The following is a 25,843-nucleotide window of genomic DNA, read 5'->3' as shown; positions in this document are numbered from 1 at the left end:
CTTCAGATCCTCGGATACTATCACCCCAAGATCCCTCTCCCCCTCAGTGCCTATCAGACTCTCCCCGCCTAACACATAAGGCTCTCGTGGGTTTCTACTCCCTAAATGCATCACTTTGCATTTCTTGGCATTGAATTTTAATTGCCAAACCTTAGACCATTCTTCTAGCTTCCTCAGATCCCTTTTCATGCTTTCCACTCCCTCCCGGGTGTCCACTCTGTTGCAAATCTTAGTATCATCCGCAAATAGGCAAACTTTACCTTCTAACCCTTCGGCAATGTCACTCACAAATATATTGAACAGAATCGGCCCCAGCACCAATCCCTGAGGCACTCCACTACTCACCTTTCCCTCCTCCGAGCGAACTCCATTTACCACCACCCTCTGTCGTCTGTCCGTCAACCAGTTCCTAATCCAGTTTAACACTTCGGGACCTATCTTCAGACCATCTAGTTTATTTAAGAGCCTCCTTTGGGGAACCGTGTCAAAAGCTTTGCTAAAATCTAAGTAGATTACGTCTATAGCACGTCGATGATTCAATTCTCCAGTTACCCAATCAAAGAATTCAATGAGATTCGTTTGGCACGATTTCCCTCTGGTAAAACCATGTTGTCTCGGATCTTGCAACTTATTGGCTTCTAGGAAATTCACTATCCTTTCCTTCAGCATGGCTTCCATTACTTTTCCAATAACCGAAGTGAGGCTTACCGGCCTGTAGTTTCCAGCTTCTTCCCTATCACCACTTTTGTGAAGAGGGACCACCTCCGCCGTTCTCCAGTCCCTCGGAACCTCTCCCGTCTCCAAGTATTTATTAAACAAATCTTTAAGAGGACCCGCCAGAACCTCTCTGAGCTCCCTCAATATTCAGTGTAGGTCTTTATCTCCCATCATTTACTATGTTACAGATAAAGTCTGAAATGATCTAATTTTCTCATAAGACATTAGGTTAGGTGTTTTATAATAATCATTTTTAATAAGAATCAAAGGATATATCATTTTGAAATAACAGTAATTTCCACAAAATAAGGTTGTTAGCACATTTATGTACAATGCTTTCTTTGTACCTTTGTTTTTCTCACTATTTGTGGACTTCTGTTGACTCTTTTTCTCTCTGTCATTGTTCTGCTGAATCCACTCATCCCCATAACCATTGCTCATCAACTTGCTGAAGTTTACTGGATCAATACTTTTCGAAACAGGCCTCCAGAAAAACAAACATGGGGCAAAGATTACACAATGACAGCCAAAGACTGGGAAGGGCATAAATCTTTATCTTTTTTTTATTATTTCACAAAAAGAGATTATATTTAAAAAAAACACTATTAAAACACCACGAACAAAGGGGATAGCAATCTTGCAAAGCATTTTAATTTTTTAAAACTTACTTATTGCCCAATATTCAGCGCTATTTAACCAGCCAGGAACGGCTCCAGGCTGTTTAAATAGCACTCAACCGGCAATATTCAGTGGGGGATAGCCGGCTATATCCCACTTAATATTCATGGTTTAAACATACCCCCGGATTCTGTATAATGTGCTTAGACTTAGGCGCCGAAATTGGCGTGGATTCTGATAACAGCACTTAACAAGTAATAATGAGCACTAATTGGCACTGATTAGAATTTAGGAGAATAACTCACTAAGCATATTCTGTAACAATGTGCACCAAACTTCTAACGCGCAGAGGCAAAAAAGGGCATGGTTATGGGTGGGGAAATGGGCATTTCATGGGTGTTCCAAAATTTAGGCGCCTAGTTATAGAATATGGCCTAGTGAGCCTAAATCTGTGTACTAAAATTTACACCAGGTTTTCGTTGGTGTAAATATTTGCGTGCAGATACTGGCACTGAAATATCAACTAAACATATTCTATAATTAGGGAAACATAGAAACATGATGGCAGATACAGGTGAAATGGCCCATCCAGTCTGCCCATCATCTGTAACCCTACAGATGTACACAGAAGTATTATAACAGAATAACTTTTCATAGGTAGTGTAGCAATTTGTTATAAATCATAATCAGTGTGTCATTTGGAGGGGCTACTTATAGGGACACCCTAGCACTGTTATATTTTGCATAGAAAAAGATGGAGACCTGTGTGACTGAAGGGGGGTGGAGACCTGTGTGGCCAGGGAGGTGCCGCGAAAAATTGCTCGGACACAAAGGGTGCCATGAACCGAAAAAGTTTGGAAACCACTGCACTATTCTATAAGCTGTGCTTAAAGTTTGGCACAGTTTACAGAATAGCACTTATGCCCAGGGACCGTGTCTTACATTAGGCATGGCCATTTGCACCAACCGAAACATGGTGCAAATTTATGCACCTAATTTGGGTGCGTATCCTCCATATTCTATAACAATGCACGTAAATTCTAGGAATGCCCCAGTTCTGCCCATGACCCACCCAGTTCCACACCCCATTTTTTTTTACTCATGTAAAATATAGGCAAATAACTTCTAATTAAATCTAATTAGTGCCAATAATTGCTTGTTAAAAAGCCCATTATTGGTGCTATTTAGCTCATTATTCAATTGTGTGCGCAAATTTGGCATGCACCCAAATTTGCGCGTGCAATTTTTGGTGACTTTTATAGAATTAGGGGGTAACTGCCAAACAGACTAGGGTTGTTCAGCCTTGGTCCTCGAGGGCTGCAATCCATTCAGGTTTTCAGGATTTCCCCAACGAACGTGGATGAGATCCATTTGCATGCAAATAGGTCCCATGTACACTCACTGGGGAAATCCTGAAAACTTCGAGGGAGGACATGGGGCTTCTTTGGTCTGTCTACTCTCTTACTATTGATTGTTCTCCATGAATGCGCTCACATTTCTTACACTTAATGCTAAAGGCTTGAATTTGCCTGTGAAGCAACAGCTGATGTTTAAAGAGCTGTTGCAGATGCAGGAGGATAGGAGACATTCATTCTGGTGTTATTTTTCATGACAATAAACATTTTTAGTTTATTGCCTCTGCTTGTCTGGACTAAGAATCCTGGTGGTTGGTTCTGTGAGTGCTTTCTAGGAACTGTGGGACCACTCAGAGTGTGGCCCCAGTAACCTAGGAATCAGTGGGGATAATTTGAGAGCGGGAGACTCCCAGTTGGTGGGAGGAAGGTGCTAGTGTAGAGCACAGGCAGGTACAGGAAGACCTGAACTGTGCTGGGGATAGACCCTCTAAGTGGCCGTGGGGTAGCCCCAGGCAGGTGACTGTGTTTCGTGACAGACCTCTAATCTATGTGGTTCCTATAGGCCGGTATCATTACTTGGGTCGGATTATACACTATTTACTAAAATCTTGGCTTGGCGCCTTCAGCATGTTTTATGGTTCAACATTTTTATTGATGACAATTCAAAAGAAACACATTCAACAATATGAATATACAGAGATTCAAATATGAAAATGTACTCAGTAAAGACAAAATGATACAGTCCGTCATCAAACTTTTAACATTTTATCCCCACCCCACCCTTCTATTTTTATATTTAAACATTGTTTATTAGAAGTTCAACCATATAAATCTGCTGTAAGCAATGCAGGAATTATATCCAATAAACATTCCAGGCTGAATGCAAACTTGTATCATGACTCAACTTCCAATATTATGTTAAAACATTTGCTCCCCTATATCCCCGTAGCCCCCCTTTCTTGACCTCTCCCTCTATCAGTACGCATCCGCCTACCATATTTAGGAAAGTATTATCTTTCTTCTCTCCATCACTTATAACCAACATTCCCCCATCCGTGTCCCGTAGGGTTTGGACTCTTATAACCCCTGGGCCACGGATGAGAAGTTCCCACAGTATGTCTATAGCGGTGCGTGTAAATGGAATTTCAATTAAAACAGTCTAATTAATTTTAGGGGAGTCACGTGATGCTTGGCGAGGGGTAGGACGCCGCAGGTTGGAGCTCTGAGGCCCCTAAGTTAACATCTACCCCCTGATAGCAGTAATCGGTGAAAAAAGCAGCCCGCAAACAGTGATATTGTTTATGAAGCGCGATAGCAGGAAGAGTGGTGGAAATCGGCAACATAAATTAAAGCTACGACCTCCAAAACGCAGAAGGATGGAGCGCGAGGGAAAACAGGAGACGGCAAGATGGCGGACTCCGGCCCCTTGGGGGAAACTGTAAGCTCCGCCTGGGTGGCGGAAATAGCAGTGGAGGTTTCACAGTTGCTGGAATCCTCGGTTGACCTAAAGCTGCAGAAAATATTTGAAAAATTGGACGGTCTAGATGGTAAGCTGGTAGGATTGAAGACAGATATGGCCGGTTTCCAGCAGCGGCTATCGGAGTTAGAGGATCGGAGCGCACAACAGGAAGGCCAACAGAAAGAATGGCAGAAGAAACTCTCCCAACTTGAATCGCAACTAGAGGACCTGGAGAGCAGGTCTAGAAGAAATAATCTCAGACTAGTTGGGATCCCCGAAGCAGTACGGGAAGCGGACCTGAGAGAGTGCCTGGAAATATGGCTGCCAAAGGCGCTAAAACTGAAGACCCTGGAAAACACCCTGCGAATACAGCGAGCTCACCGGCTGGGTCAACGGAGAGGAGAGCAGCGCCCGAGAGTGGTGATATGCAGGATCCTAAATTATGCCCATAAGCAGGAAATACTGAGGGCATGGCGATCGCTGAGCAAAGTGTGCTTTGAACAACAGAAAGTATTATGCTTCCAGGATTTCTCGGCTGCAGTGGCAACGCAGCGTAAGCAGTTTGTAGGAGCCTGCACGGAACTCTATACCAAACGAGTAAGATTTGCTTTGTTGTATCTGGCCTGGCTGCGGGTCCATTATGAAGGCCAGACCTGTTTTTTCATCTCGGCTAAGGAGGCGTTGCAGTTTGCAAGCCAAATCAAGGGAGAAGCGGAGAAGAATACTGTGGAAACTGCACGCTGATAGACGTGAAGACATTCTCACAAGAGAACTGGATGGCAGATTATCTTAACGCCATAGAGTTGAGATATGGGACTTAATATCATGTGGTGGGAAATGAGATGTGTGGGAATAATATATTTCTTTAAGTGTGAAATAAGGAACAGTACTTCGGGCATGGGGCACTGGAAAGGAAAGTGATGTGAAGACGCTTTTTTTTTTTTTAAATATATTTTTATTGATGACAATCAAGCGTAAATTACATCTTCTATTTATAACATAACCATGGATTCCCTTCAGTCTCCTTACAATTATATATCGGTTGTAAAGCTGTGCATGTCATCTTGATATTTCCAATTTTCTCCCTTCCCTCCCCCCTCTTCACCAGTCTTTTAGGTTCCCCCTGATAAGTTATCCATTTAATATTCTACTGCGAGCTCGTGGCAGCAATGTGTCCAAAAATGGCATCCAACATTGTAGGTATCTCTCCCCTCGTGCGGTAGCCAGATCACGCACGCTCCTTCGTTCCAAAGTGCAGAGTGAAATCAAGTATCCCCTCCAGAGCTGAATTGTTGGCTTGTCCTCCTGAAGCCACAACTTGAGTATTGATTTTTTCCCCATCAGTACTGCCCTTCTCTGAAACTGACGCTGGCCTGGTTAATGAATTCATCAAACAAGATTCTTGGGTTGTCTACCCATTGTGTCTGCCACATCCGAGAGACCTGCCCGCATATCAAAGACCAAAAGGCCCGTATTGGAGGACAGTGCCAGAACATGTGACCCAAATGAGCTCCGCTCCCGTTACACTTAGGGCAATCGTCTGTTGGTCTTAATGTTGCCCTGTATGCTCTATGCGGAGAGATAAAGAGGCGCATCAAAAATTTAAATTGCGTTTCTCGCATGTCCACATTCTCATATTCTTTATAGCATGTCTGCAGGCAGGCCTGTATAACATTAGGCCCAATACAAGTTCTCAATTCTCCAGCCCACAGTTGTGTCAGCTGGGGATATGGCGCAGGTGACAGGGCAGCCCTAATTTGTGCATGATAGTATTTTAGTGGGACTGGGCATTTAGCCTCTAAATCTAGGATTTCTGTTAGTTGTGCCCGCACTGAGTATTGTAACGCGGACCTGGGGAGCGATCGCACATAGTGCTGCAGCTGTGTGTAAGCTAAGAAGTCTCCCAGCTCTAATCCTAGATGCTCCTGCAGGTTTCCCCTAGACCGTAGTTCTCCGTCCCTCTGAGTAACCTGGAATAGGAAGAAAATTCCGGCCTCCCTCCACTGTTTGAACGTGCGTGTAATGCTACCCACTGGGAAGTCTAGATTTCCCCCAATCTGCAAGTATGGTGTGACCTGGGCATTTAACCCCAATAGCCCACATATCCACTTCCAAGTTTTCTTTAATGGCATGAACAAAAATTTAAGGTGCTGAGGTGTTTTCACCCTACCCGGCCCGGCATGCAACCAGTAGCTGAAGTGGGTATCACCCAACATCCTACACTCTGTTTCTGGGTATGTAAAATGTCTTGTGCCTTTCAGCCAGTCCGCTATATGTCTCATGCATCCCGCAGCCGACATCCATTTAACACTAAGCACTCCCAGCCCTCCTTTGTTTCTGGGTAAATATGTTTGCCTCAAGGAGACGCGTGCCCTCTTCCCACTCCATAAAAATTGTTTTAAAAGTCCATGAAGCTCTAACTCTTCTCTGCGGGTTATGAGTAGTGATAGTACCTGAGTGATATACGTCCACTTCGGAACTAAGATCATATTAAATAAAGCTACTCTCCCCCACAATGACAAAGGCAACCTACGCCACATCTGTAATGCTTCTTTTGTAGTTTGCCAGAGTGGTTTTAGATTGACCTTGTGTGTTTGGTCGGGATGGGTTGTTATATAGATTCCTAGATATTTTATTGTCTCCTCTCTCCACTGCAGGGGGAAGGGACCCTCCCACTGTAATTGGATGCCCGGCTCACTTGGTAGGGCAATGGACTTTTGTCTGTTTAGAGTAAACCCCGAATAGTATTGGAACTCATTTACCATCTCGAGTAAACCCTGGAGGGAACGCTGTGGTTGTGTCAATGTGAGGAGGACGTCGTCCGCAAATGCTAAGACTTTGATTGTCAGGTTAGGTAGAGTTACTCCCGCTATGTCTGCATTATTCTCCACCGTTCGCAAAAAAGGTTCTATGTACAATAAGAAGAGCAGTGGAGACAATGGACACCCTTGCCTTGTGCCTCTCTGTACTGGAAAAGCCTGGGACGTCATTTTATTTACTATGATACGGGCATGTGGCTCTGCGTATAGAGATGTTACCGCGCGAAGGTACCACCCCTCTAATCCCACGTGTTTCATTACTTCAAAGAGGTATCCCCATCTCACCTTATCAAACGCTTTCTCCGCGTCCAGACTGACCAGCAATAGGGGATCTCCCTTTGCCCGGCTATGTGCTAGAGCCAAAAGGGCCCGTCGTACATTAAGGCCCGGATGGCGTCCACGCACAAAGCCCACCTGGTGTCCTCCCACCACATGGGGAAGATATTTTGCCAATCGTTCCGCCAATATCTTAGCTAAGATTTTGAGATCTACGTTTAGTAGAGAGATTAGTCTATATGATTCTATTTCTTCAGGGTTTTTCCCAGGCTTTGGTATCAGTGTAATGAGCGCTTCATTCACCCCGGCCGGAAACTGCCCCTGCTCTATCACCTCTTCAAAGAACCCTTCCAAAGGTGCGCTCACTCTGTGAGAGAGCAACTTACAGTATTCAGCAGAAAACCCATCTGCTCCTGGGCTAGTTCCCCCCGGAAGAGACCCTATCACCTTTTGTATCTCCTGAGCTGTTAAAGGGGCATTAAGTTGTTCTTTCATATCTGGTGTTAAACCTGGAATTCTAGAATCTTCCAGGTAATCTTTAATTTGTGTGTTCTCTACCTCTGGCTCTGCCCTGAAAAATCTTGTAAAATGGTCTTTAAAGAGATGCAGTAGCTCCTGTGGCCGATGTTTCCTAGTGCCGTCCGGGGCCTGTAATGTGTGTATATAGGAATTCCCCGTCCAAGTCTTGACAATACGAGCCAACAGCTTCCCTGTACGATTACCGTACTTAAAATATTGGAATTTTCTATGGAAAAGATATTTTTGTGTCCGTTCGTGTATTAAAGAGTTAAGCCCTGCAAGAGTGCCCATCATCTGTTCGTAATGGGCTTGTGTTGGTTGTTGTTGATGCTTACATTTTGAGGCTGTGAATTCAGACTTTCATTGAACCATTTCCCCCAACATCTCAAACAGAATCATAACATATTAATCTTATATACAGGATTTAGAACTCCCTGTTCTCTATCACAGGCCCAGTCCACAAAAACACTTAGCTGCGGTGCTCATGTCCCGCCAGGGACTCTTGTAGTACAGCAAGGCCCTTCATCCCAGTGTGGTATTTATCCACTCTTGGGCTGATTCAGGTGTTGTAAAATTCTTCCATCCAGTGTTTGTTTGAATCCTCAAGGTGTCTGGATATTGCAAGGCAAATCTTTGCTTTTTTTCTACTAGCCGGGAGCAGATAGGGGTAAAGGCCCTTCTCCGTGATGTTAATGGCGCAGAGTAGTCTTGAAATATTCTTATGACTCCCCCTTCAAATTTGGCTTCTTCTTTGTTGGCTTTATACAAGCGCAATATCGCCGCTTTTTGTGCATAATGGTGGAATTTTGCTATGACCACCCGTGGTCTGTTTTCTCTGGTGGGCTTTTGGCCTATTCTGTGAGCTCTGTCTAGGTGTATATCTCCTTCCTCACTGGCCTCCGGGAATCGCGCTTTCAGACAGATTTCCAGGGTTTCTTTGAGTTGCCCCTCCGCAAGAGTCTCAGGAAAACCCACAAACCTCAGGTTTTCCCTCCTTGAACGGTTCTCGAGATCATCTAATTTTTCTTGGTATTCTTGAGTCAGACGTTCGAGTCTCTCTAGAGTCGCCACGTGTTCCACCTGGACGCCCTCTACTTCAGACACCCGCGCTTCTAGTTCGCCCGCTCTGCGGGTCAGCTCAGCGGTTACCGCCGTAATCCCATTTATCTGCTCCGATAGTTGTGTAAATCGAGCATCTAGCGCTTTAACCACCGCTTCTGTAAGCTCCAGCACCAGCGATTCTGACGCCGGAGGTTGCAATCCAGGCGGAGTGGCGGGCGCCATTTTGTTTTCGGCTCCTTGGAGCCTCTCATCCTTTCTTTTTGCTGATTTTGCTGGTACAGACATGGCGGACTGGATTAAGAACTTGTCCATACACCTCTTCCAGGTTAGTCCTTCTTTCCTGTTTAATTTCGGGGTCCTGGTTAGCTTAAAATCGTGGGTCTAGGGTGGGCCCCTGGGCAGACGATGTTTCACACGTCCACCGTCGCTCACTGCGTCACGTGACCTCTGTGAAGACGCTTTTAAAGCGCTGATTATTTGTATGGGTAATGCATAATTGTAGTTGGGAACAATAATTCCGTCAAATAGGGAGGGAGGACAATATGAAAGACCTGGGTCTAGATCAGGGTGGGTTGTGGTTGTTAATCAATCGTTGGAATAACAGGGGGGCTGGGGGGGAAGGGCCGACACGTGTCTAGTTCTCAAGAGAGAACAATGTATGGTAGACCACTGGAAGGGAAGGGGGGAGGATCGGGTAAGGGGGGTAGAGGGAGGGAGGGATTTTGGGATTATTTGGTTTTCTTTTAGGGTGTTGTATTATTTACCTTCGCAATTCCTGCGCACAGGAGGGACGGGGGAAGAGCATGGGAGGATAGAGGAGGGGGTATCTAAGGGCTGGGAGATGCGCCCTCCAGTGAGACTACAAAATGACCAGGAAAAATTCATATGTTGACTGATTACTGGGGAAAATTAAGTTGATGTCCTGGAATGTGGGGGGGGGGGGGGGGGGGGGGGGGGGGGGGGGGGGGGGTTTCATCGCCCATAAAACGGAAAAAGATCTTGCAAGCATTGCAGTGGCAGGCAGCAGATGTTGTGTTTCTCCAGGAGACCTACCTGACCACAAAAGAGCATGATAAATTCTAGCAAGGGTGGGTGGGCACAGCCGTAGGATCCCCGGCAGATAATAAACGGGCAGGGGTATTGATTTTGTTTAGAAAAGGACTACCAATGACCATTAAATCGGCTAAGAGGAGCGCAGTGGGTAGATATGTCCTTGAGGAGGTGGAGTTGGGGGGGAACCCTTATATTTTATGTAATACTAGTAAAAAAAGGCCCGTTTCTGACCCAAATGAAATGGGCGCTAGCAAGGTTTTCCTCATTGAGCAGTTGCCTGTGAGGTGCGATGCCCCCCCTCCCGGCACCATCCCACCCATGGCGATGCATCCGGCCGCAGCCATTCGACCCATCGTGCCCATCGCACCCACCTTCGCGTTGATTTGGCGGCGGGGGACCCGGAACCCCGCCACCACAAGTCCTGTGTGCTGAGTACGGCGTCATCGTCGGCGTTGGTAGCTGTGCAGGGCGGAGTTATGTGCGTCTGACGTCATGCACGTGAAGGACGTCAGACGCACAGAAGCCCTGCCTCCACAGGCTAGGAACGCCAAAGATGACGCCGTAGTGAGCAGACAGGGCTTGTGCTGGCGGGGTTTCGGGTCCCCCGCCGGCAAAGCAACGCAAAAATGGGTGTCTCAGGAGGGGGTTGTTGCGGGGGGGGGGGGGGGTGCTGGAGGTCCTTGTGTTGAGCTGCAGCTTTAGTGGGGGGGGGGGGGTCAACCATTTGTTTAGGTGATTTTTTTTCCTGCCCTCGACGTCATGACGTTTGACGCGAGGGCGGGGCACGGGTCTGTGGGGTGGCTTCACCACCATGAATCCACGAACCGTTCTGGGAGACTGACTGACTTCAGTGACGTCAGTGTCCTCAGAACGTTGAGGTTGCTTTTTATTATAGTAGATATATGCACCTAATGTTTATGACAAGAGATTTCATACAGAGATAGTGTCAATGCTGAATCCATATCAGGGAGGAAATATAGTATTGGGGGGCGACTTCAACATGGTGTTTGACTCCTTAGTGGATAAGACAAGTCATGGAGGCCCGGGGCAGAAACATTTTCTTACGGGGACTGCCGTTTTTATGTGCCACATTAGATTTGGTGGATGTATGGAGAGTCCTGCATCCTAACTGTCGAGACTACACACATTTATCTAGGGCCCATTCCTCTTTATCCCGAATTGACTATTTATTTATCTCTGGACCCCTGTTTTCCAAAACTTTAGAAGCAGAAATTGTCCCAAGTGAAATCTCTGATCCTTCTCCTGTATGGGTAATCTTGGAGATGATAGGGAATAAGAGAGGAAAAGGGGGATGGACATTTCCATTCGAACTCTATAGAGATGAAAAATTCAGAGAATTTCTGCAGGCACAGTGGAGAGAGTTTGAGATCAATAATAGTGAGCATAAAGAGCAGCATGGGTTATATTGGGAAACAGCAAAGGTGGTCCTGAGAGGGGGGATCATTGCATATAAGGCGTGGACGAAGAAACGGAGGGATAAAGAAATTTTGCGTTTGGAAAAGGAAGTGAGAGCACTCTGGATAAAATATGGGGTTGCCCAGACAGAAGAGCAGAAATTAGGATATTTAGCCGCCCAGAGAGAATTAAACGAACTATTACATGAAAGGGCAAAAAAATCCACTCTACTATAAACATCAGTTGATTATGTACGGGATTATGTTTGGTCATTTGGCCCGGGGGAAAAGGGGTACAGTGCACTCCACTTAAGTGCAAGGGCTGGGACCGAAGAAATACATGCAGTTAACAGCTTAACCGTTGTGAGCCAAAGAAGCTTGATATCTGCTAAACACATGAACAGTACTGTTTATTAAATGTACACACTATACAGTCTCTGTTATTTGGCTTTCTTGAAATAGTCAGTGATAGTCCTCTGCACACTATGGTGTCTTTGAGTTTCATAGACTAAGTCTTCCAGACGGTAAAATCGGTCATAGCACTGACATCCATTGTTCTCCAGATAGGCCCGAATGTTGCTGAGACTCTCCAGTGCTGTAGCAAAAGTGGCAGGAGGTGGTTGTATTAGGTCAGCTTGTGCCTCGCTGCTCATTTGATCGTCGGCTTCATCGTCAGCCGTTGCCTGCGTGTAGGCGCATAGCTGGACATCCGTGCTGTCGCCGGCTGTCTGTAGACTGCAATCGACAGCTACGTATCGATGGAACTGCTCTTTGCTCACACCGGCTGGGATGTCAGTAGCCTGTTGATCTGCCTCGCTGGCAATGGCTGCTTCCGTTGGGTCCCTCCCCACATCCTTGACAAAGCGTGCCCGCTTGTAGCATTTGACAATGGTTGCCTGTGTGACCCGATTCCAGGCTTCTTTCTGCAGGTGTAGGGAATCCAACAGGGACAGATTATGAGCCAGTTCAGGGACACGTTTATTATCACCAGTCTGTCCGTCCATAAGGCCCATCAGATGACGTAGCAGAAGAGCACGATAATGTGTTTTAAAACTGGCTATTATGCCCTGATCCAATGGTTGGATCAGAGAGGTAGTGTCTGGCGGCAGGAAGACCAGCTTAACGTGAGACAGCCTGACATGAGCAGTGTGTGCAGCACAATTGTCGCAGAGCAGCAAAATTGGGCGCTTCTGTGCCCGCATTCTGGTGTTTAATTCCTTTAGCCACTGCTTCCAAAGGTCCCCAGTCATCCATGAATTGGCGTTCGCCTGGTATGACACAGGGAGCCGCTTCACGTTCTTGACGCAACGGGGCTGTCTGCTCTTTCTGATGACCAGGGGTTCCAACTTCTCACCTCCATCCATATTGCAGCATAGGAGGATGGTCAGTCGTTCCTTCGACGCTTTACTTCCTATAGGTTTGGCCTGCTTGAATGGCAGTGTGCCATCAGGTATGGCTCGCCGTAGAGGCCGGTTTTGTCCGCGTTGAAAATGTCACGAAGTGCATACTCGTGCAGGATAGAAGGAAGAACTGACATCACCCAATTTTCAGCCACCGAGTCGTCAGCGTCTTGCCTCTCACTGTACTGCTTCTTAAATTTAATGCCGTTCCTCCTTTTCCATCTTTCCAACCACCTGACAGTGGCTTTGAACTCAGTTAGCCCAAGACAGCCAGCTAGCTGGCCAGCTTTCTCCATCAGCAGCGGACCACTTACAGGAAACTGTCTGCTCCTGACTTGTGAAAACCACCGAAGGAGAGCCTCTTCAACCTCCTCAGCTTTTCCTGCCCGCTTAAGTTTCCGTTGTGGGTTTCTGTTGTTTCGCCAGTCTCCCAGAAGCTGGTCTTTCCACTTCGAGATACGCGAAATTTGACTGGGGTTCACGCCATATTCTCGGGCAATAGATGCTTGACTCTGCTCGTTTTTTAAATTTCTTAAGCACTTCTATTCTTTCACACAATGTTAAAGTCTTACTTTTGCGTTGATCCATGGCACACTGTAACTGCCTTTCCTTCAGACCCCTTGGTCACGTGGCAACAGAGCGGGAGAGTTGGCAGGAACATGCGCTGTGCTCGGTAAGGCTCTTTGCAAAATTTCAGCAGTGTTTGCTGGGAGCAATACCGCCGGCAGCCACCAGAGGGAGCCCGCCATGGAAGTCGGAAAGGACTCAGATTTGCTTCCCTGCAGCTGGGCAGCAGTTCCACAGGGTCGGATAGAAAAGCTGAGTCTCTCCCCTGCCGAGGGGGGGAACCCACCTTTTCCTTTCCACGGGTCGGAGAGATTTCTCCGGATTACTATGTAAGCAAGGCGTAGTGCCCCCACGGGTGCACGGAGCCGCCCATAATATGGCGCCGTGCCCCGATGGGCATGCACACCGGGCCAGCGGGGTGAAAACGAGGCTGGTGGGCACATTCCCACCGCCCAAAAGGCACCCCGCTGAGAAGGAGGAAGAACTACCAAAGGGGTTTAAAAGCCCCTGGGCGGAGCCCGGACGGCCTCATCAGGCGTCCGGGCACCAGCATACATGTGGTGCTGTGCTTCAAGCACTGGCTTGCTGGTTCTAATCCCCCTTTTACTAATTTTCCGATTCATCGGCGTTCCGCATGCGAGTGCCTAGTCGTGAGGAAGCGGCGCCGCGAACGCCAGTTCCTGCCCAGCCGATCGCCAAGTGGAATCTTATGGCCCAGAGGTGATCGGGCGCCCGGGCGCTGGAGAGAAAACGCGAACTGCTGGAACGCGTCCTCTGGAAGAAACCCGTGTGCGGTGAGAGTGCAGGCATGCGCGCCGCATGTTTTTGTTTTAAATTTAAAAAATTAATAAATAAAAAGATTACAGTCATCCCCACGCGGATGGCAGGGAGGCACCATGTGGTCGGGTTGCCCCGCAGTTTCCCGGAGCCTGGGAGGGGACGGTTACTAATGTCGCGACGCGATCTCAGCCTGTGGCTCGGACTACTACTACTACTACTACTACTTAACATTTCTAGAGCGCTACTAGGGTTACGCAGCGCTGTACAATTTAACAAAGAGAGACAGTCCCTGCTCAAAGAGCTTACTCTCCAGTCGCCACTGCATCGCGTGAGATAGAAGCGCCACGTGGTCGGGGTATACAGTGCGGAATCGCAGTTGTGTTGAGCCCATCCGTCCGGGTTTAGGGCCGCGATGCCGTCCTGGTCCGGGAGTCAGGGTGAGTAGAGGGATGCGAGGAGCGCGCGATAAAAAAAAACAAAAACCGCGAACTCACGGCTGGTGCAGGTTGTAGTCACCCATGCGAACGAGAGGACTCTTAGCTAGCCTGATCGGAGTAGAAGGATGCTCCCAGGGCAGCCATATTGAGATTGGAAGAACTGGGGGATGGCCATCTTAGTAAGAGCCCAGTACACCCTAAGCAAAGCAAACAAAACCTACCAGCTGCAGCAAGGAGGTTTAATAAATAGGAGAGGAAGTGAGACTATCTAGTCCACTGTAAGCATAGAAGCCAATTGGTTAATCTCCGTTTCTACTGCCCCTCAGCGGCCGTCATCCAGTGCACTCAGACAAAGCAATTTGCGTAATCTATGTTTCCTCCCCCATGCAACCGTCATTGCCATTCAAAAAATAAATAAATAAACAAACATAGTGACCTGGTAGATGACAGCAGGAAAAGACCTGCACAGTACAGTCTGCCCAACAATAGAAACTCATATTGGAGATTCATAGGTGATACTGCACAGTCCGTATAGTCCACCCAACAATTTAAACTCATATGTGATACGTGATGTGTATACTGGACCTGGATTTATTTCTGCCACTTCCCAGGACAGACGCGCAAAAAAAAAAATAAAAAAAGAAGAGACTACGAATCCTAATTATAGACAACGGGTGGCCTATCTACCACTACTACTACTTATCACTTCTATAGCGCTACAAGGCATACGCAGCGCTGTACATCATACTCGAAGGGACAATCCCCGTTCAAGAGCTTACAATGCATCTGTCTCTCTGTTTTTTCACAATACAAGAGCAGGTTCAGTTGGCAGAACTCTAACACAGATCTGTTTTTTCACAATACAAGAGCAGGTTCAGTTGGCAGAACTCTAACACAGATGGCAACATATGAAAGCAATGCAAAACAAACAAACAAACAAACAGTGGTGTCCTACAGCCTACGTTGAGTACAAGCATTAAGTAGCAGGGCCTCATCCATGCCGTCAGGGAGGCGCGAGGACGGGTGTGGATACCGATGGGTCCGGCCCAAATATCACGTTTTCGCAGGTGCGTGCGAGGCTCGTGCCACGGTTTCATAGTGCTCGTGTCGAGCACTGGGCGGTATTTAAAAAAAAAAAAAAGGGGACACGGTCCCGTCGCTATGAAAGCATGGATCGGGAGAATGCAGGTTTTTCTGAGAGTGATCAATACCCAGACGATGTGTCAAATTTGCAGAGTAAATATCAAATTGGCAAGTAAATATTAAATATAGGTAATGGAAGGAAATTGAGGTATTCCGGCCTTTGGGTGCTCAGACCCGTAGACTGGGCCTGCTTCGTAAATTTACATAGTCCTCAGTAAGAAAGTATTAAATAACGGTATTGAATGGAATGAAAGGTATTCCAGCAGCGTCGGCGGGCCTAGGTCCTAAATTTACAGAGGCCCTAGGAAGAAAGTATTAAGTGTCATGGATGGAAATTGAAGGTAGGCCAGCTTTGAGCGCTAATATCATAAGACAGGGCCTCTGTCGTAATTTACAGAGTCCGGGAGGGAAACGTAGGGTATTCGGCCTCGGACAGGGAAAGAGAAGGCTAGGATGAAAATATTTTGGGTCAGGACTGTCAGCAGCTGCTACCAAACAAAGTGTAGAAGTCAACATATTCTATATATCGCGAGCTAGTGTAGCTTCATATAACTTGTGGACGGTTGAGTGGGGCCAACCAGTAACAGCTCTCTAAATGCACAGTCGACGGCAACCAATACCCTTCCAAACCAAAAAGGGAGGAAACCTCGACCCCGCCACTAAGAAAGCAGGTAGCGTCGCCTTGGAACAGCAGATGGCAGCATAACGAGAAGTCCCCAACAGCAGATGGCAGCATAACATAGCATTGAGAATTGCACAGAATAAAAAGGAAAGTTCGGAGTGCAAAGTGGATTGTTGCAATCATATTGTTCTCTCTTCCTTTCATATTTGACAAGCAGGTGCGGATGGGAGCGATATCACGACGATGGCAACATATGGCAAGTATATGTGTACACGTATATTGGTATGAGTATATGTACAGGTATAGATATGTAGATCGCGAAAAGATAGTGAGAGATAGACAGCAAGCGTGGGGGCCTCAATGGGGCAAAGCACAAATTAAGCCAGACAAGTGAGTAATAACCTTTGGTAGCCTATATTTTCAGTCCATCTTTCAGAGCTATCACCTCAACCAGCTAAGAGACCAGTGTCAGTGGCCGGGACAAGCAGACAAGGGCCAAGAATATAGAAAAGAGGCGAAGGCGGGCAAGCAGTAGACATCACACGAGCCCAGAGACAGCACAAGAGCCAAGCTAGGATGGCACGGAGTGCGAGAACAGACAGCCGCGGACCTGGGAGCTCAGAGCCGATTTAGCCCGGCTAACAGCATGGTGCCTTCGCAGCAATCAGGCAACGTCAATCAGGTTTGAAACATAATCTAGCGCACAGGAACCAGACTACTAGGCGGTGGGAATTGGCACAATAATGGAAGCCCACATATGCGCAGAAGGTATTACCCAGGGTTTTAGTACTCCTTATTTCGGCCAAAGTCTCAGAAGAGCGTTTAGGAATGCCACATCAGGGATGCGCATGCGCCGGGGGGCTCTGACACTAATAGATAAGGTAGTGAACCCAGGGAAGGTGGCGGGCAATTTTCCCATATCAGCCTGTTAAAGGATCAGTGTTGTACCCAGTAAGAATTAACACCAAAATGGCCCCGGTTGATAGACGGCCATATACAATTACCGGGACAAGGAGAACAGGGATCCCTCCCGCGGTTAGTATGGCAGGAATCCTTCATGGCCAAGGCAGACATCGAGCCAGCCCGACGATTGCTGCCAGTGCACCAGGCAGCCGGGTTCTAAATCGATTAGAATAAGTGCATCCCCATGGGTTGCCCATGTCCCCTTGAGCAGAGTCATTCGGTATTCCCCTAGCGAAACACACAACTGGAGCCCATACACGCGACGACAATTTTGTGCACGGAGCGGTAGGCCCGCAACATAGTGTTTAGGCTCCCCAGTGACAAACACAGGAGGCATAAACTCTCATAACAGGAGCTTGGGAACAGAGACCCCCCCCCAAAAAAAGGGAGAAAGGCAATCACGGGTGGCAACCAAGCAAAGCATGCAGGGCAGGGGCTTCTGGATAGGGAAAAGGTAACAGGGCAAGATATGCAATCATTAGTAGATAACTTAGCGACAAGGGCAAGTCATCCAGGCATAGGTCATACGCCCCGGGGCAGAGTGGTTCGACAACCTTCCCATTATGGTGGGGCGACTAAGTACACGGAGAACAGCCTCCGGCCAGGGGACAGATTCCTAGACTCAATTAGAACGTCCCCGGTGTATTGAACATGTCTCCGAGCAACTCCAGTGATAGAGTAGCAAGGACAGACGCCCCAGTTTTGGACCGATGTGGCTAGCGGCATCAGTTTAGGAGATATGTTCGGAAGGTCTCATCACGAGAAACAACTCATACTTGTATCCTTCCAGGTAATGGTCAGGGGGTCCATTTTCAAAGGTGAGGATAGGCACCTCGAGTAGCCTGTACTGATAGCCGCATCTCAAGAGATATATAGTAGAATGGAAAAGGTGCAAAACAAATAAATAAATAAATTTATACACCCCACACACATATTACACGCTGGAATTCATTGCCGAGAACTCGGTGAAAGCGATTAGCTTGACAGAGTCAAAAGGGGTTAGATGTTTTTACTAAGGGACTAGTCCATAAGACACTACTAAATGGATGGGAAAAGGATTCACAGTGCCAGGAATGACATGGCGGAGTGTTTTGTACGGTTGGGAAGCTTGTAGGGCGCTATTGGCGGGACTGGCCGCCGTCGCGGACAGGATGTTTGGAGCGATGGCCCGTGGTCTTTCCCAGTGTGGCATTACTTATGTACTTACGACTGGCTACCAACCACTATTTTATATTGCAGGGCAAGATGGTCGACACTTGGTAACATAGAGAGAGATTGGACGCCGTCATGGACGGGACGCGGGGCACGATGGCCCTATGGTCTTCTCCCAGTGTGGCATTACTTATGTACTTCTGACTGCCTACCAGCCACTATTTTATGTTGCAAGGTGAGATGCTGGGCACTCCGTAACACATTGGCGGCTATCGGACCATACGGGTCACACTCGAGCCTACACACCAAAGGCGAAGGCGTAAGAATGCACGGGACGCCAGGCCCAGGCAGAAAGCGATTCGGCAAATCGCCACGTGGGCTATGGCAGTGAGATAGACGGCAAGTGACGCACGATGGGGCAGAAGAGAGCTGCCCATGGTTCGGTCAAAGAGTTGGGACCAGCTTGTAGGCAAAAGGAAACGACCTATTCAATAACGTGTTGCAGAACGTGTTAGACCTGTTATTTGGCACAACAGGCTGCAGCTGAGGGGGAGGCCCGGGGCAAGCGTTGCTACCCCGGGCTGGTGGCGGGTACTCAAGCCTGATGGTATAAGCTAGGCAGCTAGGATAGCTGCGCTTACGGTTGAGCTCCCTTGCTGTACGGCGGGGAGCAGCGCTTACGGTGGACCTCCCTTGCTGTGCGGCGGGGAGCAATGTTTACGATTGGTCAGTCTTGCTAATACGGCGGACTCGGTTGGGTAATGAGCCAAAGGCTGGATGTCGGATAATGAGCCGAAGGCTGAATTCGGCTTGGGTATACCTAAGGTTTTAAGATGTGTTGTATATAAATAAAGCTGCGGCCGAGTTGTGCCATACTCGAGAAAATACCATGTGTCAGGTGATTATTATTGTGTCTTTGTTGTAAATATCAGATAACCTATATGCCCGAGGGGTCTCGGTTGCCTATATTATGGTGGTGCTCACCACCAATCGGGACGCCTCGACCGAGAAGCCTGCCCGGGCTCAGAGGGACCTCCACGGTGGCCACCAGAGGGAACCCGCCATGGAAAGGACTCAGATTTGCTTCCCTGCAGCCGGGTAGCAGTTCCACAGGGTCGGACAAAACAGCTGAGTCTCTCGCCTGCCGAGGGGAGGAACCTGCCTTTTCCTTTCCACAGGTTGGAGAGGTTTCTCTGGATTACTATGTTGGTGGTGCTCACCACTGACTGGGATGCCTTGACTGAGAAGCCTCCCCAGGCTCAGAGGGACCTCCATGGGGCTAGTCCAGAAGGGCATTGCCCAAGCCATCGGAAAAAGCTGCGGAGGGCGCTCTGGGGCTGCAGAAAGAACAGCCCCGCATGGAAGTTGCTGGGAAGGGGAGAGAAGGTCCTGAAGGCCAGCCTGCCCTCAGAGAGCCGTCCACGGGCTCCCCGAGAGGGACCTAGCTGCCCCTTGCCTGTGCCCACTGGGGGGTGCTCCTTGGAAGCCTGAATGAGGGCTAGGCTCCGAGAAGGTCCTGAAAGCCCAAATGAGGGCTAGTACCCGTACCGGGAGGCTGGACTGAAAGCCTGGGATGCCCCCCTTTTGAGCGGGAGCCCTGACTTTCTTTTGATGGGGTGGAGAGGTGTGTGCCTCTGTGTGTGTGTGTGTGTGTCTCTCTCTCTCTTCCAGGTGAGGGTGATTTTTTCTTCTTGTCTTTTTCTTCTCTTCTGTCCACTGATTGATTTGGCACTTCAGACCTGAATGGGGAGCGCCCTTGTGGGCCGGCCAGTCCGGTGTTCAGGCAATGCGCTTTCTCCCTACCTCTTTGGGTCCTCTGGGGAGGGCTCCCTCCAATGGGAGCCTGCCATCTCAGGTGAGGCTGAGGCGTCTGGTAGTCTCTGTACAGGTGTCTGTGCTTGTGGTGGGGGGCCATGAGTGGGGTCTGGGCTGAGGTCCATCCATCAGCCCCCTCCTCTTGTGTGTCCCTCCTGGTAAAATGCATTCCTTCAGTTCCCAATGGCGTGTCTCTCCATGGGTGAAGGTTCTGTCGGTTGAACCTTGTGTGCCGCCTTCTCCTTCTATCCAGCTGCACAGAGGCCCTTGCCTTCCGCCGGGGAGCGGAGGCAGGACCCCGCTGCCTCTGGTCTGGCAGCCCCCTCTCCCTGGGGGGGGGGGGGTGTCTGGTCCTGTGATGCCACCGTGGATATCTGGTTGATCCTGCCAGTAGCATATGCTTGCCTCAAATATTAAGCCATGCACGTGTAAGTACACACAGCTGGTACAGTGAAACTGCAAATGGCTCGTTAAATCAGTTGCCCCTCTCCTTTGCTCTCTGTCAGGTGAGGGTGGGTTTTTTTCTTCTCGTTTCCTTTTCCTCTCTTCCGTCCACCGATCGATTTGGCACTTCAGACCCGAATGGGGAGCGCCCTTGTGGGCCAGCCAGTCTGGTGTTCAGGCAATGTGGCTTCTCCCTACCTCTTTGGGTCGTTTTGGGAGGGCTCCCTCTGACGGGAGACCACTGTCTCAGGTGAGGCTGAGGTGTCCGGCAGTCTCTGCGCAGGTGTCGATGCTTGTGGTGGGTGGGCTGCGAGCGGGGTCTGGGCTGAGGTCCGTCCTTCTGCCCCCTCCTCTCGCATGTCCCTCCTGATGAAATGCATGCCTCCAGCTCCCGATGGTGTGTCTCTGCGGGCGAAGGTTCCGTCAGGGGAACCTTGCACGCTGCCTTCTCCTTCCTGCCAGCTGCACAGAGACCCTCGCCTTCCGCTGGGGAGCAGAGGTGAGGCCCCGCTGCCGGGCCGGCTGCCCCTCTCCTGGGGGGGGGGGGGTGCGTCTGTTCCTGCGCTGCCGCTGCGGCTACCTGGTTGATCCTGCCACTAGCATATGCTTGTCTCAAAGATTAAGCCATGCAAGTGTAAGTACGCACGGCCGGTACAGTGAAACTGCGAATGGCTCATTAAATCAGTTATGGTTCCTTTGATCGCTCCATCTGTTACTTGGATAACTGTGGTAATTCTAGAGCTAATACATGCCGATGAGCGCTGACCTCCTGCGATGCGTGCATTTATCAGACTGAAACCAATCTGGGGGCTTGCCCCCCTGGCCGCTTTGGTGTCTCTAGATAACCTTGGGCCGATAGCACGTCCCCGTGATGGTGACTATCCATTCGGATGTCTGCCCTATCAACTTTCAATGGTACTTTCCGCGCCTACCATGGTGACCACGGGTAACGGGGAATCAGGGTTCAATTCCGGAGAGGGAGCCTGAGACACATCCAAGGAAGGCAGCAGACGCACAAATTACCCACTCCTAACTTGGGGAGGTAGTGACGAAAAATTAACAATACAGGACTCTTTCAAGGCCCTGTAATTGGAATGAGTACAATTTAAATCCTTTAACGAGGATCCATTGGAGGGCAAGTCTGGTGCCAGCAGCCGCGGTAATTGCAGTTGTGAGCCAGACAGTGAGAGGAGAGGAGGTGTGGAGAGCTAAGGAGGTGGAGGCAGCAGAGAGCTGACTGGTGGGGTTTGGCAAAATTGAGGTCCAGGCCTCAGGGCCTAGAAGGCCCAGGATGGAGGCCCAGGAGAAGGCCAAGGGGCTCCAGCTCCGGAAGGGGCCCAGTGTGGTGTCAGAGAGATGGGAGCCTGGAGGTGGCAAGAAGGATGGCCAGGAGAAGGGGGCCCAGGAAGTGGGCCAGTTGCTTCAGGAGAGAGGTAACGGCCGGGAAGTCCCTGGACTGAGCACCCACTATAAGGAAAGGCCTGGCCCGGGGACAGAGTTGGAGAATGAGGGCACAGGGGAAGATACAGGAAGGGTGAAGAGGCCCAGCAGGCAGCGCAAGCTTACCAGGAGAAAGACACCATGAGTGGAGAGTCTGGTGGAAGGTGAGAAGGGGAAGAGGAGTGGGCCACAGAGCGGGCAGGTGTTGGAGGCCATGTACACTGATAGTAGTGAGGAGGAGGAGGAGTGGGCAGCATGGGCGGTAGACAGAGCCATTACTGCTGAAGAAGTAATTGCTGATTTGAAACATATTCAGAAATTGGAACAAGGAGAAGTCCTTAGGAAGCGGATAAAGCTAGTGAATGGTAAAGCTAGCTGACAATGATGGACGGCGAGAAAAGCAACAGAGAGAGATATTGTTACTACAGAAACAATTGGTTTGGAGAAAGGAGAAGATTGAGAATAATAAAGAAGCGTGGGAATAACCCGAAGAGAGAGGTGTTTGCAAACAGGGACAGGTGGAACCAGCACACAGAGACTGTATATGCACAAAAGAAACCACAAAATACACAAGCAGTTGAGAGTCCTTTAATGTTTGAGGAGCAACCAGAAGTACCTGAGGAAAGTCAGCAAGGTGGACACGCTAAAAACGAAGGGTGTCTTGAGGCAGCAGGAGAACTGACGACATTGGAGATTTTGGAACTGGGAGAGGATTTCAGAACCCAGAGGAGGCAGTTGCAGCTGAAACAGTCACAGAAAGCGCTGTTTGTGAAGGAAGGGAGCAGTGTGATGTCACGGCAGGGGGTGGAGTCGCACTCCAACGACGTGGGACACAGAACAGGAGAGGTCGGGAGGATGGAAGAGCAAAAGCAGCAGGAGACTGGCTCCACTAGCAAGGAACTGAAAACGAGGGCAGAGGAGCGAATTTCTCTGCAGAGAAAAAGTTCAGTGACACACGCAGACATCAGGGTGAGTGGAGAGGAGGCGGGGCCAGCCATTCCCCCAGTGGCAAGTGGAGGGCAAGGAAGTCTGGGTGTTGAAGTTTTGGAGGACGTTGCAAAACAGGAAGGAGCGCTGAGGAGAGAGAAAGCGGCACAGTGGGAGGAGGAGGAGTTCAGTGCGGAAAGAGCAGTGATGTCAGCACAAAGTCAACAGAGTTTGGGGGAGGCGGAGTGTGGACAGAGTGCTGCTGAGAGGCCCACAGTGCATAGCAGCGCAGAACGAGTGCCAACAGCACGAGCTGATGATGTCAGGAGGGTGAGCGGAGCGGAGCAATTGAGAGCTCAGTGCACTGAAAGTGTGAGGGCAGCGGGCAGGAGGAGCGCTATGGAAGAGAGTGTACAGCAGGAAGAGACTGTGCAGCTTGAAGGGAATGGGGGAAAGGGGGTGAGAGTGGGAGGGGGAGGGGTTGGGGGAAGGGGTGGGAAGAGGAGTGCGGCCAGGGGGAGGGAGGTCTTTTGCTCAAGTGGTGGGGGGTGGGAGGAAGGAAGGGCAGGGTAGAGGGGGGCAGGGGAACAGAGAGGGTGGGGGTCTGAATACAGGAAACGGAGGAATGTAGTTCAGTTGCAGTGGGTGGGGAAAGGGGGTGCCCCAACAAGGGGAGAGGTTTTGCAAAAGATCTTTCAGATGGAGTTTATTCCGGAAGACTTATTTGCCTGCATACACCCAGCAAATGGGGTGGATTTTGATGTCAGCTTTCTCACTATGAGAGGGTTAGAAGAGTTCTGGAGGAGATTTGAACAAAGGAAGGGATGCTGGGAAGGGTTTAGGGCAATTCCAGTTAGCAGGCAAGAGGAGATGAAGATTAACATAGTGAGAAATGAGTCTTTAGCAGTAGCAGACCTGGGATACTGGTTAAGTCATCACGCGGACATAATTAGTTTGTTGTGGAAGATACCGGATCCCAGTAGGGTGTGGGCGGGAGCATGGGGGGCCACAGTGCGGTTAAGAAGGGAGGGAGAAATTACAAGGCACATTCTGGCAGCGGCATATATAGGTCGGGATAGGGTTCAATGTTTCTACAGGGGCCAGCCACACCAATGTTTTAGGTGTGGCTCTTTTCGCCACCTAGCAATGAATTGCACCATCAGACCATGTGTGAAGTGTGGAAGCAGGGACCATTAGGTGAGCCACTGTAATACCATCAGATGTAATTTGTGTGGAGAGTTGGGGCACCCATATAGTAGGTGCCCAAGGGCAGAACATAGGAGGGGAGGAGGGGATGGGAGAAGGGGAGGAGGGAGAGGGTGGGGGTGAGGATCAAGGGGAGGGGAAGATGGGAGAGGGGGAAGGGGTGGAAGGGCAAAGAGGAGGGAGGGGAGAGCTAGAGGAGGGGTGGGAGATGGTGAAAGGGAAGAGGAGAAAGGGAGGGAAGGGTCGGGGGGAGCTGAAATGGGGAAGAAGAAGGTGGAGGAGGGTAAGAAGAAGGTGGAGGGGGGAAAGGGAGGGGAGAGGAAGGAGGAAAGGGGAGATAAGGAGGGGGGCGGGAAGGGCTGAGCAGAGAAGGGGGAAGGCAAGGGAGGGAATATGGGGAGGAGGTTATGGAAGTGGAGGGAGCACAGGAACGAGAAGAAGAGCCGAGGGGGGGAGGGGAGGAAGTCAGGAGGGGGGGGGAGTTGGACAGATGGATGGGTGGCGAAGAGGGAAGGGCAAGAGAGAGGAATGGAAGGCCAGAAGAAGAGAAAGACATAACGATGGCAGAGGAGAGATGGAGGGTGGCTGCGATAAATGTGGCAAGTATTCGGACAGGAAAGGCTTGGATATGGGCGTATGACCAATTGGGGAAGGAGCCGGTGGACTGTATCTTGATACAGGAATCTAGTATTAAAACGTTGGAAGGGTTGAATCGGGCTAAGAGGGAGTGGATATGGGAAGGATATGTGACAGGGATGCCAGAGGAGGGGGGGAAGAGGAAGAGGAACTAGATCAGGCAGAATGGACTGAGGAGGAAGTAAGGGAGGCAGTTCGGGGTATAAGGAGAGGAGTGTGGTAGCCGTGTTAGTCCACTCTTAAGGTTATCAATAGAAATCAAACAAAATAAAACATGGAAAAGAAAATAAGATGATACCTTGTTTATTGGACATAACTTAATACATTTCTTCATTAGCTTTCGAAGGTTACCCTTCTTTGGCAGATTGGAAATAAGCAAATGTATAAGGGGGTATAAGGAAAAAGAGGGCGCCAGGGCCGGATGGGATCCCGGGGGAATTTTATCAGGTGTTCGAGCATGAGGTTGTGCCCGTGTTGTTAAAGATATTTCGGGAGGGGGAGGTAAGAGGAAGATTGCCACCATCAATGGGGGAGGCAGGGTTGGTGTTGTTAAGTAAGGGTAAAGAGAAGGAAGAGTTGGGTAATTGGAGGCCAATTTCACTTCTCAACGTCGATAGAAAGATTTTGGCGAGCATGGTGGTGAAAATGTTGGACGGGATAATGGGGAGGGTTTTATGTAGCGCACAGAAGGGAGGGGTGGGTGGAGGCAGCACTGACGGTACGGGAGGTGGTAGAGGTGGGGAGGAAGGGAGGAGTAGTGAAAATAAAAGCTTTAGATCAGGCGACTCCTTACGATCGAGTACAAGGAGATTATGTATGGGTGGTGATGGAGAAGGTAGGGGTGCCAGAGATGGGTAAAGTGGATACAGAGAATATACGATGGGGCAGTGGGTTACCCCATCGTCAATAGGGGGAGGAGGGTGGAGGTGCGAACAGGGATTAGACAAGGATGCCTGCTGAGTCCGCTGGTGTATGTAATAGCAATAGACCCTTTGGTAAGGAGGTTGAATAAAGGGGG

At 49.3% G+C, this 25,843-nt stretch overlaps 1 protein-coding gene across 2 annotated transcripts in view; it reads right to left on the bottom strand.

Moving 5' to 3' along the window:
* Positions 1-25,843, bottom strand: part of C1H7orf57 (chromosome 1 C7orf57 homolog) — a 498,985-nt gene that overhangs the window by 72,656 nt on the left and 400,486 nt on the right. For both annotated transcript variants that reach the window (XM_030209461.1, XM_030209468.1), the window contains exon 7: positions 1,065-1,201. In XM_030209461.1, the coding sequence (XP_030065321.1) occupies positions 1,065-1,201 (137 nt within the window). The remainder of the gene's footprint in view (positions 1-1,064; positions 1,202-25,843) is intronic.

The sequence above is a fragment of the Microcaecilia unicolor genome, chromosome 1, assembly GCF_901765095.1.
Source record: "Microcaecilia unicolor chromosome 1, aMicUni1.1, whole genome shotgun sequence".
In the NCBI taxonomy this organism is placed as follows: Eukaryota; Metazoa; Chordata; class Amphibia; order Gymnophiona; family Siphonopidae; genus Microcaecilia; species Microcaecilia unicolor.
Note: the sequence above shows the minus strand (reverse complement) of the source record. Positions and strands in the feature narration are given on the sequence as shown.